General features: G+C 40.2%; 1 protein-coding gene across 1 annotated transcript; it reads left to right on the top strand.

Moving 5' to 3' along the window:
- Positions 1-12,405: 12,405 nt before the first annotated feature.
- Positions 12,406-16,138, top strand: F5147DRAFT_743848 (uncharacterized protein; the record flags this gene model as incomplete). The annotated part of the gene is made up of 16 exons (XM_041439632.1): positions 12,406-12,465; positions 12,761-13,090; positions 13,149-13,251; positions 13,309-13,367; positions 13,433-13,619; positions 13,663-13,762; positions 14,094-14,156; positions 14,316-14,412; positions 14,466-14,626; positions 14,681-14,777; positions 14,836-15,030; positions 15,078-15,176; positions 15,261-15,275; positions 15,325-15,651; positions 15,707-15,913; positions 15,956-16,138. 16 exons carry the CDS (start codon positions 12,406-12,408, stop codon positions 16,136-16,138), a joined length of 2,283 nt encoding a protein of 760 aa, XP_041296621.1.
- Positions 16,139-19,577: the final 3,439 nt, after the last annotated feature.

Genomic DNA, 19,577 nt, shown 5'->3' with positions numbered 1-19,577 from the left:
ATTCTTAGCAGGTTTTGAACCCACACAAACAACTTTAGATTCTGTTGTATCAACTGCTTGGCTAAGACCAGTTATATGCGCTCCCAATGAACTCATTCAGAAGTGACTTATATAAACTCTAATGAGCTTGTAAGCAAATTGACCATGAGCATGTGTCAAGGTGTGGTTTTATACAAAAAATGAATTTTATCATTGGCTGGTTTCAAACCTGCACATTCCAAGAGAAACATATTTTGACTCTGATAATCACTAGCAATTTCATCTTTAGCAGGTTTTGAACCCACATGCACAGATTTGAAACAGATTTGGATTCTGTTGTAGCAACTGTTTGACTAACACCAGTTAGATCCATCTTTAAAGAAAACACTCAGAAGTGAATCTGCAAGGCAAGTCTACCATTCTCTATCACTCGCAATGTTTTCCCTCAGCTGAACAGATGAATTAAATACAGACTGCAATACAGCACTTTCAAAAAGCGAGAGGAGTGGAGCATGATGATAAAAGGTCTCAAATACAGTGCACTTCAACCTTACACATAAGTGAATAATGACCGGATGGCTCTTTTGAATCTCAGTCTTGACAGATGTGTATTCTTCCTCATTCCCCAGGTCATTAGGATCGAACTTGAAAGTTTGATGTGTAATCTGCCCTTCTTCTTCAACCAAGTCAAGACCTTTGGATAAAATTAAATTGCTCTTGTACTTGTTATTCCAAGTTTGCATCAAAGATACTTGCATTTGCCTCTGGTAATTTTTTAGAGAAAAAAAGCAGAATAAAAGAATCAACAGTGACCATGCTATTGAAAGAACTGACAAAATGCAGATAAAATATGCCTTGAGAATTCACTTCTGAATGAGTTCATTGGAAGTGAATCTCACTGGTCTTAGCCGAGCAGTTGATACAACAGAATCTAAATCTGTCTACATGGGTTCAAAACCTACTAAAGATTAAATTGCTAAGTGATTATCAGAGTCAAAGTCTGGTTGTCCTGGACTGTTTAGGTTTAAAACCTGCTGATAATAAGATTCATTTTCTATGAAAATGCACCTTGACACATGCTCATGGTCGGTTTTCTTAAATGCTCATCAAAGTTGTGTTTAGCCAAGTGGTTGTCATAACAGAATCAAAATCTGTTTCCATTGGAATGCAACACGTTTGAAACCTGTTGAATGTTGCATTTTTTCTATTAGAACATTCCTTGAATACTTGCTGATAGATAATATCTCAGACACTCATCTTTATTGGTCTTAGTCAAGGTCAAGTTGTCATCAGAGTCAAAATCTGTTTTTCTTGGACTTTGTGAGTTTCAAACCTGCCAATGATAACATTTTTTATTCTATGAAATCACGCCTTGACATTAACTCATGCGTACTTTCCTGAGAGCTCCATCCCACTGGTCTTAGCCAAGTAGACATTGAAACAGAGTCAAAATCTGTTAGGAGGATAATGGTGTATAAACTGAGCCTAAAAGTAAGTTGTAAATATGGATCCTATGAGCCTACAAAGATATGAGTCTCTACAGCAGATTTTTTTTTGTTTTACCAGCTAATAGCTGAGGCACGAGGCTAACCTAGAGTTTAGTCTATGAGCAAATTAGGTGAGGTGATGCATGCTTCTTGCTTCCGCCCACCTCGTGTTCGAACCTTTCTTATCTTTAGTACTCGACTCTGGTCTCAGTTTTTGCAATCCTATTCTAAAAGAATGTTTAATGGAGATTATAATGAAGCCATAAGACCTGATTTTACTGCAATCAATCATCAAGACGCTCATTGACATGCATCAATGGAGCCTTATGGATCAAATATGGAACACACATTTGTACCGCATGGCAGCGGGATGAAAGCTATAGAAACCCTAAAGCATGATTTGAGGTATTTGTGTTCAGGATGTGGAGCCATGTCACATGGAGCTCAGAGATGTTCTTGGACACAGAAAAGTGCATTCACAAACACCGTATAAAGCAGATGTTTGGGAGCATGAGCTACAATATGAAAGTACACATGAGTCAATGTCAAGGTGTGTTCACCCAGGAAAAACACATATATGATTCATAAGGAAATGTCAAGGTCTAATTTTTTCATAAAATGAAAATGTCATCATTGGCAGGTTTCAAACCTGCACAGTCCAAGAGAAACAGATTTTGACTTTGATGTTTACTTGCAGATTTTATCTTTAGCAGGTTTTGAACCCACACAAACAGATTTAGATTCTGTTGTATTGACTGCTTAGCTATAAGACCAGTTGGATGCACTCCCAATGAGCCCATTCAGAAGTGAATCCTCAAGGTACATTTATCTGCATTTTGTCAGTTCTCACATTAATTTCCAACATCCTCCTTGAGTCCAATCATATGTGATCCTTTCATTGTCGGTTGTCATTCATGACCCAATTGTTAATCCAAAAGACATCACAAACATCATTGGCCCACTGTGGTGGTCTGCCATCAGCACTTTTTCAGAGCAATTGCTAGATAAACAGGCCTAAGAATCAATTATGGTGATCATACTATTGAAAGAGCTCTCTTGAGGATTCACTTGTGAATGGATCCATTGGAAGTGCATCTCACTGGTCCAAGCCAAGCAGTTGATATGACAGAATCTAAATCTGTCGGTGTGGGTTCAAAACCTGCTAAAGATGACATTGTCGAGTGATCACCAGAGTCAAAATCTGTTTCTCTTGGAATGTGCGGGTTTGAAACCTGCCAATGATAAAATATATTTTCTATGAAAACAATCTTGACAATTTTCTCATGAGTGATTTTCTCAAAAACTTGTCTCAACTGATGTTAGCCATGTCATTGTTGCAATAGATTCAAAATCTGTTTCCATTGAAGTCTACAGGTTCAAAACCTGTTGAGTGATGCATTTTTTGTATTAGAACATGAACATGTCTTGAATATCTGCTCATAGACAGCATCTCAAATGTTGATCTTCATTGGTCTTAGTCGAGTTGTCACCAGAGTCAAAATCTGTTTCTCTTAAACTGTGCAGGTTGGAAACCTACTAATGACAACATTTTTATTTTTATTCTATGAAATCACACCTTCACATTTCCTACATGAATCTTACAATGAATCAGAAGACCTCAATTTTCTGGGTGACATCATGACTTTCTTGCAAGAAAAACCAAAAAATGCAGCATTCAATGGGTTTCAAACCATCAAAATGCATTCTCATAAAATAAAAATGTTATTGTTGGCAGGTTTCAAACCTGCGCAGTCCAAGTGAAACATATTTTAACTCTGATGATAACTTGCAATTTTATCTTTAGCAGGTTTTGAACCTGCACAGACAGATTTAGATTCTGTCATATTGACTACTTAGCTAAGACCAGTTGGATGCACTTCTAATGAATTCATTTAGAAGTGAATCCTCAAGGTATGTTTATCTGCATGTTGTCAGTTCTAACATTACATCATCAGCCCACCACGGTGGTCTGCCATCAGCACATTTTTGGAGCAATTGCTGAATAAATAGGTCTTGAAGTAGAGGCCCAGAAGAAGTCTGATGTCTTTTGCAATAAGAGTAGAATTAAAAAAATCAATCATGGTGACCATATTATTAAAAGAACTGACAGAATGCAGATAAATATGCCTTGAGGATTCACTTATGAATGGGTCCATCAAGAGTGCATCTAACTGGTCTTAGCTGAGCAGTTAATACAACAGAATCTAAATCTATCTGCATGGGTTCAAAACCTGCTAAAGATGACATTGTCAAGTGAACACCAGAGTCAAAATCTGTTTCTCTTGGACCGTGCAGGTTTTGAACCTGCCAGTCATGACATTTTATTATTATAAAATCACACCTTGAAATATGCTAATGGTCGGTTTGCTTGCAAGCTGATCAAAGTTGTATTTAGCCGAGTGGTTGTCATAACAGAATCAAAATCTGTTTCTACTGCAATGCAACAGGTTTGAAACCCATTGAATGTCATATTTTTTTGAGAACATGTCTTGAACATTTTCTCATAGACAGTATCTCAGACATCGATCTTCATTGGTCTTAGTCAAGTTGTCACCAGAGTTAAAATCTGTGTCTCTTGGACTTTGCAGATTTGAAACCTGCCGATGATTGTATTTTTATTCTATGCAATCATAATCTGATATTTTCTCATGGATAGTTTTCTCCAAAACCCATCATAAATACTCTTTTCCATATCATTGCCATGATGGATTCAAAATATGTTTCAATCAAAGCCTACAGATTTGCAATCAGTCAAATGATGCATTTCTTTTTCATACTGCAACATGCGCAATTGAATATTTGCTCATGGACAGTTTCTCAGACTTTGATCTTTATTGTTGCTAGTTCAGGAGTCATCAAAGTCAAAATCTGATTTTCCTGTACCAAGCAGGTCAAAAACATGTATCACTCAGCATATTTCAAGCATGCACAGTTCAAGAGAAACAGCCTTCAATTCTGTTGCAACAACCACTTGGCTAAGACTAGTTATAATGAGTTTTTGAGACAACCATCTATGAGCAAATGTTTGAGGTGTATTACTTTTACTCATATGTTGTTCAGCTTTAAGTGTGTGGTTTGATTCCTTCAGAATTCACTTTTATTATAAGCTTCACTCTTTTGTGGTTTGGATTAGTGTTCCCTTTCAGATCCTTTGGTCTGTATACTTTTTGAACTCTACATGCTCAGAAGGTCTGTCTTTGTTGATTGCAAATCCCTTTGAGCATTAGCTGACTTTGCGTCATTCATTATCCTCACTCAGATTCCTGCCTTCCTGCACCAGTATGGCAAATTCAGACCTTCTCATGCACATAACAAATAAAAAACCTAACAACACTATTTTGATTTACGACCAAAGTCTTGATGTAAACTTGGAGGGATAAGTAAAGGAACAATCCAATTCTTTCTAAAGGTCTTGACTTGGTTGAAGAAAAAAAAGAGCAGGTTACACATCAAACCTTCAAGTTTGATCCTAATGACCTGGGGAAGGAGAAAAAATACAAATTTATCAAGGCTGAGATTCTTTATTGTGCTTGTTTAAGTGGTTGCCAGAGTCAAAATATATTTCTCTTAAACTAAGCAGGTCTGTAATCTGTATAATGATGTGTATTGAAAGAACTGACAAAATGCAAATAAATGTGCCTTGAGGATTTACTTTTGAACGAGTTCATTGGAAGTACATTTAACTAGTCTTAGCCAAGCAGTTCATAGAACAAAATCTAAATCTGTCTGTGCAGGTTTAAAACCTGCTAAAGATGAAATTGCAAGTAATCATCAGACTCAAAATCTGTTTCTCTTGAACCATGACAGGTTTAAAACCTGTCAATGATAAATTCTTTTTTTCTACAAAAATATGTCTTGATATTTCCTCATGGTGTTTTAAATCTGTTGAATGGTGCATTTTTGCTATTAGAACATGTCTTAAATATCTGTTCATGGACAGCATCTCAGACATTAATCTTGATAAGGAAATGTCAAGGTGTGATTTCATAGAACACAAAGAAACCTAACCTGCCAATGATAGAATTTATTTTTCTAATGAAACTGCACCTTGACACATGCTCATGGTCAATTTGCTTACAAGCTCATCAGAGTTGTGCTTAGTCAAGTGGTTGTCCCAACAGAATCAACATCTGTTTCTATTGGAGTGCAACAGGTTTGAAACCTGTTGAATGTCGCATTTTTTCTATAAGAACATGCCTTGAATATCTGCTCATAGACAGTATCTCAGACATAGATCTTCATTAGCCTTAGTCAAGTTATCATCAGAGTCAAAATCTGTTTCTCTTGTACTTTGCAGGTTTCAAACCTGCCAATGGTAATATTTTTATTCTATGCAATTACACCCTGACATGTCCTGATGCAAGTACAAAAATATGAAAGCTCAGAATACAGTGAATTCATGCACTTATGATATGGTGGTCTTCATCCATGCCATTGCCCACCAAGTTACATATATTTACATACTCTCTTCACAAGCACTTTGGCTCTGCCTTGCAGAATCATGTTTAGTGAGGCATATGCACCTATTTCTGGTCTTTGTAACTTAGCTTCCTACAGTGCACTACCACTGTATCATTGCAAGCACTCCCATAGCACAGTTTGACTCATATTTCATTTGGTGCACCTGGCATTTCAGCCCACACTTACTAGCACAAGCACTTTCTTTTGCACATCAGTGTATGCACCTTTGGCTCTATCATTTGTCCTCTGTCTGTCTATCTCATGTGTGTTTTGGTTTGTCAGTGCACATTTCTATTCTATTTCTGTGTATTCTTACAATATCTCTGGTGCTATGCGCAAATATATTATATCTTCGTGTTATGAACCCTTACTTACATACTCACTTTACTTCCAATTTTCCTTTAGGCCCTGAGAGCACACTTAGAATTATTCACACAGCACAATATATTCTTTACCTCTTAATAAGTTTCTACCACCATCTCACAGATCGTCCAACTCTAAATCTTCATCCTACTATGCTATAACCACTTCTCAACACCAAGCACTTGAATTGGAGTCTTTTAAATTTGATACAAATATTTGAGCATTAAGGTCATATAAATTAATGGTTGGATGCTCTGGACATTTTGACTATGCTCGTGTGAGCAAGAAACTGAAAATAATGGTGGGTACTTACAGCAGGATCGTACATATACCACTATTGGATCTGTGTCATATTCACCAAGATACAGACATCTTGACTATTTTGTGTAGAAACTGGTATATGACATGAACTATGCAGGTTTCAAACCTGCCACTAACAACATTTTTGTTCTATGAAATCACACCTTGACATTTCCTTATCAAGATTAATGTCTGAGATGCTGTCCATGAACAGATATTTAAGACATGTTCTAATAGCAAAAATGCACCATTCAACAGATTTAAAACACCATGAGGAAATATCAAGACATATTTTTGTAGAAAAAAAGAATTTATCATTGACAGGTTTTAAACCTGTCATGGTTCAAGAGAAACAGATTTTGAGTCTGATGATTACTTGCAATTTCATCTTTAGCAGGTTTTAAACCTGCACAGACAGATTTAGATTTTGTTCTATGAACTGCTTGGCTAAGACTAGTTAAATGTACTTCCAATGAACTCGTTCAAAAGTAAATCCTCAAGGCACATTTATTTGCATTTTGTCAGTTCTTTCAATACACATCATTATACAGATTACAGACCTGCTTAGTTTAAGAGAAATATATTTTGACTCTGGCAACCACTTAAACAAGCACAATAAAGAATCTCAGCCTTGATAAATTTGTATTTTTTCTCCTTCCCCAGGTCATTAGGATCAAACTTGAAGGTTTGATGTGTAACCTGCTCTTTTTTTTCTTCAACCAAGTCAAGACCTTTAGAAAGAATTGGATTGTTCCTTTACTTATCCCTCCAAGTTTACATCAAGACTTTGGTCGTAAATCAAAATAGTGTTGTTAGGTTTTTTATTTGTTATGTGCATGAGAAGGTCTGAATTTGCCATACTGGTGCAGGAAGGCAGGAATCTGAGTGAGGATAATGAATGACGCAAAGTCAGCTAATGCTCAAAGGGATTTGCAATCAACAAAGACAGACCTTCTGAGCATGTAGAGTTCAAAAAGTATACAGACCAAAGGATCTGAAAGGGAATAGAAGATCAATGATAATTGTATTATGACCATCATCAGGGAGAAGGCCATCAAAAACTGAGATAGAACACTGGGACAATGTTAATTCATGAATACAAATGAGAGTAGTTACATAATCATACTTGTAAGAGATCTTCAAAGTTTTGAGCAGCCATGTTTGACATATCAGATGTATTGGAAGAGAATCATCTGATGGTCGCTGGCCCAAATGGAGGGACCTGTCTATACCTAAGTCGAGTGTTAACCTGACAAGTTATCATCAAATATGCATTCAACAAACCTCTTATCAAGTTCATACACCAAATCCTTGTTCAAAGAGGTGAGAATCTTCAGCATTATTCGTACCAGAAGCATATGCCATACCTCGAGCTCAAACTCGTGCAGAAGATTAATGATAAGCAATACAAATACATTAAATCCAAATGGACTCAAGCAATCTGACAACACATTCTGCTTGAGAGTTAGCAAAAGTAAGGAAAAATCAAGAATCATGCTCACAGAGGTCAGAACCCATGACTCAGGCTTAAGAAGTACCTTGACCACTGTGCTATCTACGCTGTAATGATTGTCATAGATTTGGCGGCATGTGGCAATAACAAGCTGACTCCTCATGATAAGCCGGATAGTGGCAATGAGGACCCTAGCTCAGGTGAGCTTTGATTTCTGTAGATCAATATTCATGACTCACTTTTCAGGATAGTCTACAGAATAAGTGAATATCTAAGGGTAAAACCGGCATTTGAGGCTGTCACAGCATAAAACCATGATCCTGTGTTCATATGCTTCTAAGAATTCATCATTAAGTAAAATTTTCCATTGCACTTGGAACATTTCATGGTGATGATGAGTTGTGCATTCATGGCCTACTCCCTTTCCTTCAGTGTAAATCCCTGTGAAATCTTTGAATGAGTCCAGAAGCTATAAAGTATGTAAGTCTGAATGAAAATGAAAAGTAATGACCATCATACCTTCTGAAAATAAGCTACATGATTACCTAGATTACATGACGGTTTACATCAGTGGTATTTTGATTCGTTGCCAAAGTATATGTACACTGGCCACAGCTTCGCATTACCAAACATAGTAAGCTGTGTAGCATCTGACTAGAACATTAGTGCAGCCACCACATGAGGAAGTTCACATCCCACCTCCCCATGTAGTTCTTGAAGCTTGCAGTGAGCATCTATGAAGGCAGGTGACGTATAGAGTTTTCCTTGAATATTTACTTTGTGTGGAAGATGAGGAGCGCTCCAGCGCAGCTGATATGACTCATAATAAAAATATTCATCATCATGAGCATTTGCGAGCTTTTCCTGGATGACAGACACAAGAGACCAATGGTACAGATCTGCTACAACATAAGATTGAATATCCAGCTGAGCTGTTGTTTGAGAAAAGGGAACATTGATGGTCACTTCCGTTTTGTGCCATCCAGCATCCTCATCCTCCCATTCTTCTCCTTCACCAACACTTGTGTCTAATTGGGAGTTGATCTTATCTCAGTGCATATGCCACACATCGTCCAGATCATAGTCTAGATGTCCAATAATATTGAGCAAATCTTTGAAGCTCTGATGTGATTTCTGTGCACTACCATTTCAATACTAGTGACCAAGCTTAAAGAAAGATTCATTGGGGTACAGATGAAAAGAATTGTTGTGAGGAATTGTAGTGGTATCTGAGTCTCCTGGAGAGAGGGTGGGGATAGAACTGATGTCTTGAAGCATCATAGTCTCTTCCGGGTCATGACTTGGCGGTACTGAAGAGAAAAATTGGTGTACCAGGCCAAATATATTTCTTGATGTATGGAAAGGAGCATCTTGTACAGAATTTGCAGGTGGGCCAGCCTTTGGTTGTCATGGGATGTGGCTAGGAAGGCTAGGGATGCTAGGAGGCAGCTGAGGGAGCACATTCTCATATTGTCTAAAGCAGAGGGGCAGAGGAACACCAACATGGCAGCTTCTATGCTGCACCAATGGTAGACCATCATCTACTTTAGTAAACGAAATTTTAAGTTAAATATCAGACATTGAAATTTATGCATCAGCTTACAACAAAGAATCTGAACATAACATCTCCCCAGGGGTAATGGTTGATGAAGTTCGCAAAACCTCTATATTAATCAGCTAGTTGGAGGATAAGGAGGGGATTTGCGGACAGCGGACTTGCAGACTTGAAGACACCATGCTAGCACACACATCCTGCCTGCAGCTGTTAGCAGACAGTTGAGACCATTTGACAGAGCCCAACAAATCTTTTGCTTTTGATAAAGCAGAGAATAGTTGCTTCTTGCCTTTCATGCATAAATGTTGGTGCTTGGTATATGCACTTGCTTGAGTGAACTCATGTGCAAGTGCACTTGAACAATGTCCTCGGTGGACCAACCATGGATCTGCTATGGAACCAAGTGTATACAGCTAAGCCAGCAGCAAAAGATGATACTATCAAAGCTATAGGACTTACCATTTATCAAAATGTGATAGGGCAAATGCAGGAATGAATAGCACCAGTGTAATTACCACCTGGTGCCATATTGCCATGAGCTAAAGCCCCTGGCAATCTGATACACAATCATTTGCTACACTTTTGCTATTACAAAATTCATTTCTTCACTTTCCTAATGAAAGTTCATGTAAAATCAACAAATTTGCGCATTTCAGGCTGGTGCACTTGGTGGCAGCCAGACCAGTATGATCGGGATGGCTGAATATGGCAATAATGAAGCGACAAGGAAGCATAGCTAACTGTCAACGGAGCTGGATGCAGCCCCAATCATTCCATTGGCCCCTCCACCGGCAGCCAAACAATGTGCTGCTCACGGCAGACCTAAGAAGTCAGGGAAATGAATCATGGTAACATCAGTTTTATGTTGCACTCATTGTCTCACTCATATTTTTGCTTCTCGATTTGATTAATTGAGTTTCTTCTACCTCTCTAGTTTTGGTACTTTTGTCACTTTGTTACTGTCAATAGTTGCTTGCATTGTTGTGTTGATTTCGACTCTATCAATAAATCACTCTACACTGAGGATAGTCCAGACCGATTCACACTGATATTACTATACGACAGTTTAAATTAAAGGTTGGATTGAACATTCTAATGCCTAGTAAGACCTTTGAAGCTTGTGTGAGTCATTCCATTTCTGGTTGGATCATAACAATGTCAAACAAGTTCAATACTTTCGTTACAAAGTCAAACTCTTTTAATTCAATTGTTCTCGACAGCAATGTCAACAATATGAGTAACATGGACCTGCAGCACCAAATCTTGTTCATCCCCCACTTAACTCATATCATCAAGACTGTTATTGGTTATTATTAGGAAGTCGTACTTACTGTCATCCATTTAACTTATTTTTATTGACAGTAAAATTTATTGTTACTCTGACCCAGATTGTCGTCGATTCGGACGTCATCTGACAATGAATCAGATTGTCAATGTCATCGGTGGCCAGATTGATCAATGTCTTTGTGAGTGTTTCATGTCCAAATCAATTTATCCCATTAATTTTGACAACTGTAACATTGACAGTACCATCATCATCAATTCCCTCATCACTGTGAACTCTCACTGTAACGATTAAGGTATGATATTTTATTATCTCTCAGAGTCTTCTGAATCCCATACTGACATCTAAATTGATTTAGACTCCATCCTTCAAAAATATGCCTCAGACTATCTCAGTTCTTGGTGTCTTGGCACATCCTCCAAGTCCACATGCCAGATAACCTTACCTAGGATAAAGTTGGCTCAGCACTTCGGGAATCCCTGATATCAAGTAAATTTGTATTGTGTGGCCGTGTCTTCATACCCTTCCATCCTAAGGGAGCATGTACCTTATGGAAATAAACCAGAACATTGATCGACAGACGAACCTTGGCGACAGCAACAGTCACAGACTGACACTCTACCAGTTTGTGAAGTGGCACAATCCTCTGGCATTGAATTAGATGCAGGTGATTACTTTTTTGTCCTCATCATGCAGCTCTGACATGCTCCATCAGTTTGTCGCACCCTGGCGCATACCTCCTCTATCTTGGATTCAGACCCACCCACAGCAAGTCAACCATGTGCTGGCATATTGTCTGTCGTCCCTCCCTCCTGCATATCCCTCCCCTGCAACCTCCCTAGTACCCGCAGCAAGTCAATCTTGTGCTGGCGCATTGTCTGTTGTTCCTCCCTCCTGCATATCCCTTCCTTGCAACCTCCCCCGGCACATCCCTCTCTCTTCTGGACTCAGACCCACCCACAGCGAGTCAATCTTGTGCTGGCACATCATCTGTTATCCCTCCCCTGAATTCAGACCTACCTGCAGTAAGTCAATCATGTGCTGGTGTGTCATCTATTGTGTCAGAGATTTTTTTCCGGCATTATCATGCCCCCACATTATAACATGCCTTGGAATCATTATGACCACCATTATGATCAGATCACGTTGTGATTACTAGATCTAGACTGAGTTTCAATATTGTTACGATAAGCTCCAAGTTATTATTACATAGTCAGGCATATGTGCAGCACTCACCGTGACCTTTCTCTGATTCCATCGCCCAAGATACACCCCAATGCCCAAGACACTGCCTGCAAAGCGGCAGCAAACATCAGAGACCACCAAGTGCAGCCTTTGCAGTCCAGCAATTCAAGCCTGTGGGTTAGCATCGCACTTAAAGAAGTGTCAAAAGAGAGGACAGGAACAATGTGAGGATGACGAACTTGCCGAGATAGTTCGGACTGCTGAGCAAACAGGTAAGCTATTGAATATGATGTTTTAATGTACTAACAGTTATAATTTGAATGGTACAGCACGTTGAATGGAGCGTCGAAGACTTCGCAAACAACAACGAGGTCTTGAAGGCACACAGTCTGGATCTGTGAGTGAGCACACACGCTATCAGTGATTTCATCATGTATCTGACCATTCTGGTATAACTATATAGTAAACCCTCTCACGATATGGGCAGCACAAGACGAAGGCAACATATCAGAAAAGGAGGGTATAGAGAATGACATTGGTATGATTGCCTTGCCGTTTGACTTTGCAAGATTCACTAAATTTCATCTATATAAGACATGCAAGGGCCGTCGCCACGTAGACGCCTATTGATCAACTTTGATGCTGTTGTCTTACCTGACCTTGACACTCCTGATCTCAATCATCCCGACGAGCTCCCTCAGGCTTATGAGCTTGATGATATCAAAGTTGAATACCATACACATAGCAAACTTCCTTCCATTGTACATCACTTTGCAGATTTTTCTCGCAGCTGCTCTTCAGAGGGCCAGGTACCTTGTAACAACTCACCATGGGAACCCTTCCGGACACGACTGGACTTCGAAGTTGCAGAGATCGCACTTGAAGCTGCAATGACCAAGGAACAGATGAACCGATTGCTTGATCTTGTGCATCGATCTGCCAGTGGCACAGACAAATTTACATTGCAAAGTCACAACAAGGTTCGCTCACTGTGGGAAATGGCTTCGCAGCGGTATACACTGGTGATTGTTTTCCTTTTTGTGCATTTATCAAACCTCATTAATATGTAGTGTGCACTAGTGTCAAAAGGATGTAGTATCTGTTGAGTATGACAATGAGACACATGAGTTCGAGATGCATTACTGCCCTCTCTGGGACTGGGTGCTTGATTTATTGCAAGACAGTCATCTTGCACCTCACTTTATATTTGACACTCAATGACTTTCCAAATTTAATGGAGAACAGTTCGTCCGCTTCATTGATGAACCATGGACTGCTGACGCCTTCTGGAATGCACAAGTATGTTTTTCAGGTTTCGATTCCTGTATTGTACTTAAAAACTGTCAACATTACTACTGTTGTAGTCTCAACTTCAGCCAGATGCAAAGCCACTTGTGTTCATTCTGTATGCTGACAAAAATAAACTATCTACTTTTGGGACTGCAAAAGGATATCCAATTGTTGCATGCATCGCAAACCTGCCTGTTCACATTCACAATGGCAATACGACCCCAGGAGGAGGTTGCGTTGTTGGTTGGTTGCCGATTGCTAGTATCTTATAATGTGTCACTACTATTACTTACTATGCTGTTAGGTTGCCGAGGATCAAAACATACAAGAAAGAAGAGCTTTGTAGACTTCAAAAACACAGTGTGGTACAAATCCTTCTACCAGCTTCTCAAGTCAATCGAGCTGTTACGATTAACAATGAACCCCCTTTACTACTAGCTGTAGGTTTACAAGGTAGATTGCTAAGGTCAAGTTAGAGAAACATACAAGGTAAATACTGACTACTATATATGTAGAGTTGAAGTGGAGCTCCAATATACAAGGGGAGTCTGAATGGTGATTGTCCAATGGTAATAATGGCGCAAGGGAATTAGGTAGAATGTTCTGTGAAGTTCTGTGAATAAGTGAAAGGTGAAAAGGTGACAAGTGAAGATGTGAAGTGGTGAAAAGGTGAAGGTAAGCCTAAGAACTGTAACACGAGCTGCACTCGAAAAATGGCTACTGGTTTGAATGCAGGGATCAGACTTGGCGCTGTCTCTGGCCTTTGATATTGATCTTAAGCGGAGATTATGAAGAACAGTATGTGTTACCATTTGTTTACTGCTCTACTATCAGGCTTACCTACTATAGATGTGTCATGGCATTAATTCGTGGTCTGAAGGGCAAGTTTCCATGCCCAGTCTGTCGAGTTCCTTGAGATGAACAATCAGCCAATCGTGTCTTTGTATTGCGTACGAGTACCGATTCCCAACAGGTCCTTCACACTGTGAGAGCAAAATGTATGGAAAAAGAGAGGGAAGAGGACCTAAAGGTGTACTCACTCCGAAATGTCAAGGTATGTGTTTTTGTGCCACTGTTGACAGACTTGTTGATTTTGTCGAATGAAAGAATCTATTTTCAAAAAAATTTCTTGCAGATGTTAATTGGGCGCTTTCTATTGATCGCCTGCATATGAATCATGAGGGATTATGGGAGGATCATCTATGGAAGGAGCTTCTATTCTGGATCTCTGATCTTGGATGGGAAGCTGCTACCAAACTTGATGCAAAGTATGTGAATTAAATGTTATATGAGCTCATCGTGGTGCTGACTTACCGCCTTAGCTTTGATGTCATTCCACGATGGCCCAACTTGATGCACTTTAAGGCTGTCATGTCAGTCAATTTCAACGATGGTTCATTTCACAAGGATATTTCAAAGGTACGAGCACCAACTTCGAACATGATTTTTTTGTACTGACACAGACTTTAAATAAAAGCTGGTTCTCTTTACAGCGCAGGATGTCCTACTCGAATTGAAGTCTAAGATAGGATACCTCCTTCTACGCTGCATCCACTATTATCTTGAGCTCGGCATCTATGCTTCATTCGAAGTTCACACTGAGGAGACTATTGTGGCTGGAAGGGCGACCTTGGTTACATTCTCGGAATTGATGGACATAAGTTTTTCAGATGTTGTTAATCATTTTTAGTAATTGTTTGACTCGTCTGATGTTAACAGGAATATATTACTGCATCACAGCCTGAAACAAATAAAAATTGGAACTTTCCGAAAAAGCACATGATCACCCACATATTCGACAATATTTTGGCCAAAGGTGTGACACGTAACTACAACACCAAGCCAAATGAGAAGATGCATGGTGCTTTACAGAAAATTTACCTTTGACGGACAAACTTTAAGGATGTTGCTCCTCAAGTTTGTCACATTGAGTGTACAAAACTAATGTTTTACTTACAAGCTACAGATCTTGAACTATGATCATTGGATTTTAACATCGGCATGTATGCATACCGAGCTCGATGAGCTCGACGACTATGTTCAAAAGGCTACCAATGACCCAGAGACAAATGAACCTCTGGATATTGAATTAGCAGCAGACCCTGTCGTCCATGTGCACTTAGGTTCGAAGCAAGGCCAACACTCTTTTTCAGACATTGCATGTGCACATGAAACTGATAGAGCCTTCAATGACTTTCGGTTAAAGCTAAATGGCTTCCTGGATGTGTTCTTACCGCAGAATGACATTCCCTTACCAGATGGAAGGGCCCTTCATCTCAGAGCCGAGGATGAGGTGCACTATCTTACTCTATATTGCAATTGACCATCCTCAATGATTTTTCTTGTAGATTACAGAGTTCCGATTCCTGCAGGTGAATTACGAATCCATGGTTGATTGGCGCATGCACCAAGACTTACTTCAGTGCAGCCCAAAATTTTATGGATCACCAAGGTTTGATTGTGTCATCATCAAAACTACTGGCAAACCGTTCATCGCTCACCTTGTATACTTGTTTGGCTGCTCGATTGGTAATACTCATTTCCCTCTGGCCCTTGTACATCCTTATGATGCTGGTATCAGTATTCATTGAAGGCAGGATGTTAATCTGGGATTGTGGCATGTACACACAAAACCTCAGTCATCATCTGAGATCATTTTGGTCTGGTCGATTATCCGAGGTGCTGCGCTCGCCAAAGATCCAGAAACGAATGGAGATTACTTTGTTATGCACACCGTGGACACTGACATGTTCCTTCGTGTCAAGTCTCTTCAAGTATAATTTAATGTTGTTCATTCTACTGTGCACCCATATGCTCTTCGTCCTTTCAGGCAACAGCACGGAAAGTGAGATCCCTCTATCTGAATATGTGGTTGCAATGGCGATCAATGTGTCACAGCTAGAGTTGTACACACATTATTAGTAAAGACCTGCAACTTTGGATTGAGCGAATCAAGGACATCTACAAAGAAGCAGAAGATGAGGCTCTCCTGAAGATGACTCCTCAGTTATGAATTCATACTGGTGATCAAATTCAGCAGGAGTGCACGAAATTTGGGTATGTTTGTCACCTCACTGTGTTGGCTTTTGCTGATGTATCAATAGGTCAAGCTCTCGCATCCACAACACTCAGGCCATTTATGGTGGCGCTCCTAAAGGTCCTCAAATTCGTGACCTGCAATGTGGTGTTGAGGTTGTGATCACCACTCCTGGATGGCTCATTGATATGCTGGAGACATCAAAGACCAATCTTCATCACGTCACATATTTAGTCATGGATGAGGCCAATTGCATGTTGGACTCGAGCCCCAGATACACAAGATTGTATCTCAGATTCGCCCTGATCGTCAGACACTGATGTTTAGTGCTATGTGGCTGAAGGATGTGCAGAAACTCACAAATGTAAACATTCAACATATTATGGTTGCATGATTAATCTCAGTATGTACAGGACTTTTCAAATGACGTGATTCAGGTCAACATTGAGTCTATGGAACTCACTGCCCACCACAATGTTCAGCAGATTGTCGAAGTCTGCAGTGACTTCAAGAAGCATGCTAAGTTGATCAGGCATCTTGATCATATCAGCTCTGAGAATGCTAAGGTACTTATATTTGTCGGGACGATTCTCGAAACGTGTTGCAGATGACATCACCAAATACCATCACCAAGACACCTTGGCCAGCCCTCACCATCCATGGCAACAAAGAACAGTAGGTTTTATTTATTACTCCCTCGATCTCTATTGAACATTCCCACAGGCAGGAACATGATTGGGTTCTCGAGGAATTCAATGTGCTTGGTACCTGTCTTCCTGGACCACGATGCCCTTTGTTCATGCTACATGTCCCCCGATCTTGTGATGTGCCATGAATGATATTTTGTATGAGGTCATCCAATCTCTGTTCCTTGTTATGTTGGATGCGCTTGTGTCTCTTTATTGTTGTCATGTTATTGATTGTGCAATGTGCTATATGTTCAATATTCTCTTGTTCTGTATGTGACATGGTTGTATTGCATTACTGGTGTCACAGATGTCAAGGATTGATATGTAATTGTGAGTGTTGTAGTGGTCCATTACTAGTACTGATCGCCTATTAACTTTTCTCTAGAACTACGACTTCCCTAACAACTGTGAAGATTATATCCATCATATTGGTCATATGAGAGTAAGTTGCTCTCACTCAGCCCACCAATCCTTGGTCTAACTTTTCTTAGCGTACTGGCATAAAAGGTACCTCATACACGTACTTCACTACCAATAACTTGAAGTCTGCTCATGAGTTGATATCTATCTTGTGTGAGGCAAAGGCCGATGTACCACAACAACTAGAGGAAATGGCCATGTACAGTGGAGGAGGGGGAGGTCGCAGTAAGTCTTTAGCATGTCCATATGTTTCATATACTGATTTGACCATTCAGGTCATTATGGCTTCCTTTTTGTTCAATACACCGATCACAACCTATTCAACCTTTAGCAATGGCAATGACTCCAAATGATCCTGGCTTGGAGGGTGAGCAAAAAGGTGCATTTTTCTTCACACTTTTTTTCTTTCATTCTTGATACTGTATAGATATGTCTCAACCGACAATGGCAAGTGGGTATAATCCTATTGCAATCAAGTCTGCTTGATATGATTGGTGGGAGGCTGTTAAGACTGTGCACAAAGGGTAGGACTGGTTCCGAAGGGCTTGGCTTCAGCTCGTGCGCTGCGCCCCTTACCCGAGTATGTGCCCTTAATTGCAGATGACATCCGGAGGAAGTCCAAGGAAGTCCGTAGGACTTCCAAAGGAGCGCGGGAAAGTCCGGAAGGACTATCTGGATCCGGATGAGTGCGAGAAACTTCCGGAGGAACTTCCGGAAATTACTATGAGGTTTCGTCCTGGTACAGATATGTGTAATGGCTACTCAGGATGAATCCTGAGTAGAATGGATACAGAGGAAAGGCTGCAGGGACAAAGTCCGAAGCAGAATAGGTCCGGAGGACCGTGGGAAAGTTCCGGAGGGACTTCCGGAAACTTGGAGGAGTGTAGGATCGGAGGAGCGGAGGAGCGGAGGAGCGGAGCTTCGGCCTAGGGAATTCCTCCCTAGGCCTGGGATGGATATTGACTAAGTCGGAAGACTAGAACTAGTATGAGGACTTAGTGTGAGATCTAGTGCGAGGACTAATATGTGTAATATTTAGACTAAGGAAATACAGGAGTTTCTACAGGGTTTATATACTACGGAGGACATAATGGAGAATCAGTCAGCGCAGTCTGAAGCTATGCGAGGCTGTGGACGGAGGATGCAGAAAAGTCAAACACTAGTCTATCGGAAAATAGTAAATGAAGACGGAAATGAGAACATAGGAAAATAAAGGCAGAAATGAAATGAGGTACGGAAAATGAGTATAGACTAACTTGAGAAGGAACATACAAAGGGAAAAGGCACGGAAGATAGACGCGGGTCGGATCTGGATGTCTGGAGATGTTTGGATATGAGGGAGTGATTGGTCCGGGTCCGGAAACAGGTGATTACCATAAGGGGATGAGCGCTGATTTAAGGTTTGGGTCTGGATATGAAGCATAGGTCGGATCCGGAGATCCTGGCAAGTGGATATCAGATTTGAGTGTCCGGGTTTCGGATCCGGATGTGTGGATATGCAAAGGTACAGGGATCCGGGTGTACAGGCATCTGGACAGATAAAGGACATGGACAGGGGGTCCGGAGGTCCGGATGAGGCGTGGGAAAATTGTCAGATGTAGGTCCGGAATACGGGATATGACAGAGGCTCAAAGCTTCTTCAAGCCTCAGACCACAGAAAATGGGGATACTAAACCAGAGGGCGTCTTTGTGGTTCCGATGCCTCCCCCAAACATCATCGGAAGCCTGCATATTGGTCACGCACTGACTAATATCGCCATTCAGGATTGCTTGATACGCTGGTAAATTGTTCAGTGCGTGAGTTATTTGTCGAAGGTTATCGATGCTGATTACAGTCTCTAGACGGGATAGGACTTGCAACTCCCATTATTACATTGAATCGACCATTTGTACAAATTGCTTCACCATATAAAGCAACTTGGGTCCTTGTCTGGTAATATCTTTTCAAGTGTTCTTCATTTCAATACAGACATAAGTAACTTTATTTCATCCATGACATCTGATCCAACCAAGACTCACAACATGTGCTATTATACTCAGTAACATGTAATACATATGCATTGTGCTGCGGTG

This window comes from Suillus discolor (assembly GCF_016758755.1).
Source record: "Suillus discolor strain FC423 chromosome Unknown F5147scaffold_9, whole genome shotgun sequence".
NCBI classification, from domain to species: Eukaryota; Fungi; Basidiomycota; class Agaricomycetes; order Boletales; family Suillaceae; genus Suillus; species Suillus discolor.
The sequence above is the reverse complement of the archived record's forward strand: the minus strand, read 5'-3'. Positions and strand labels throughout refer to the sequence as shown.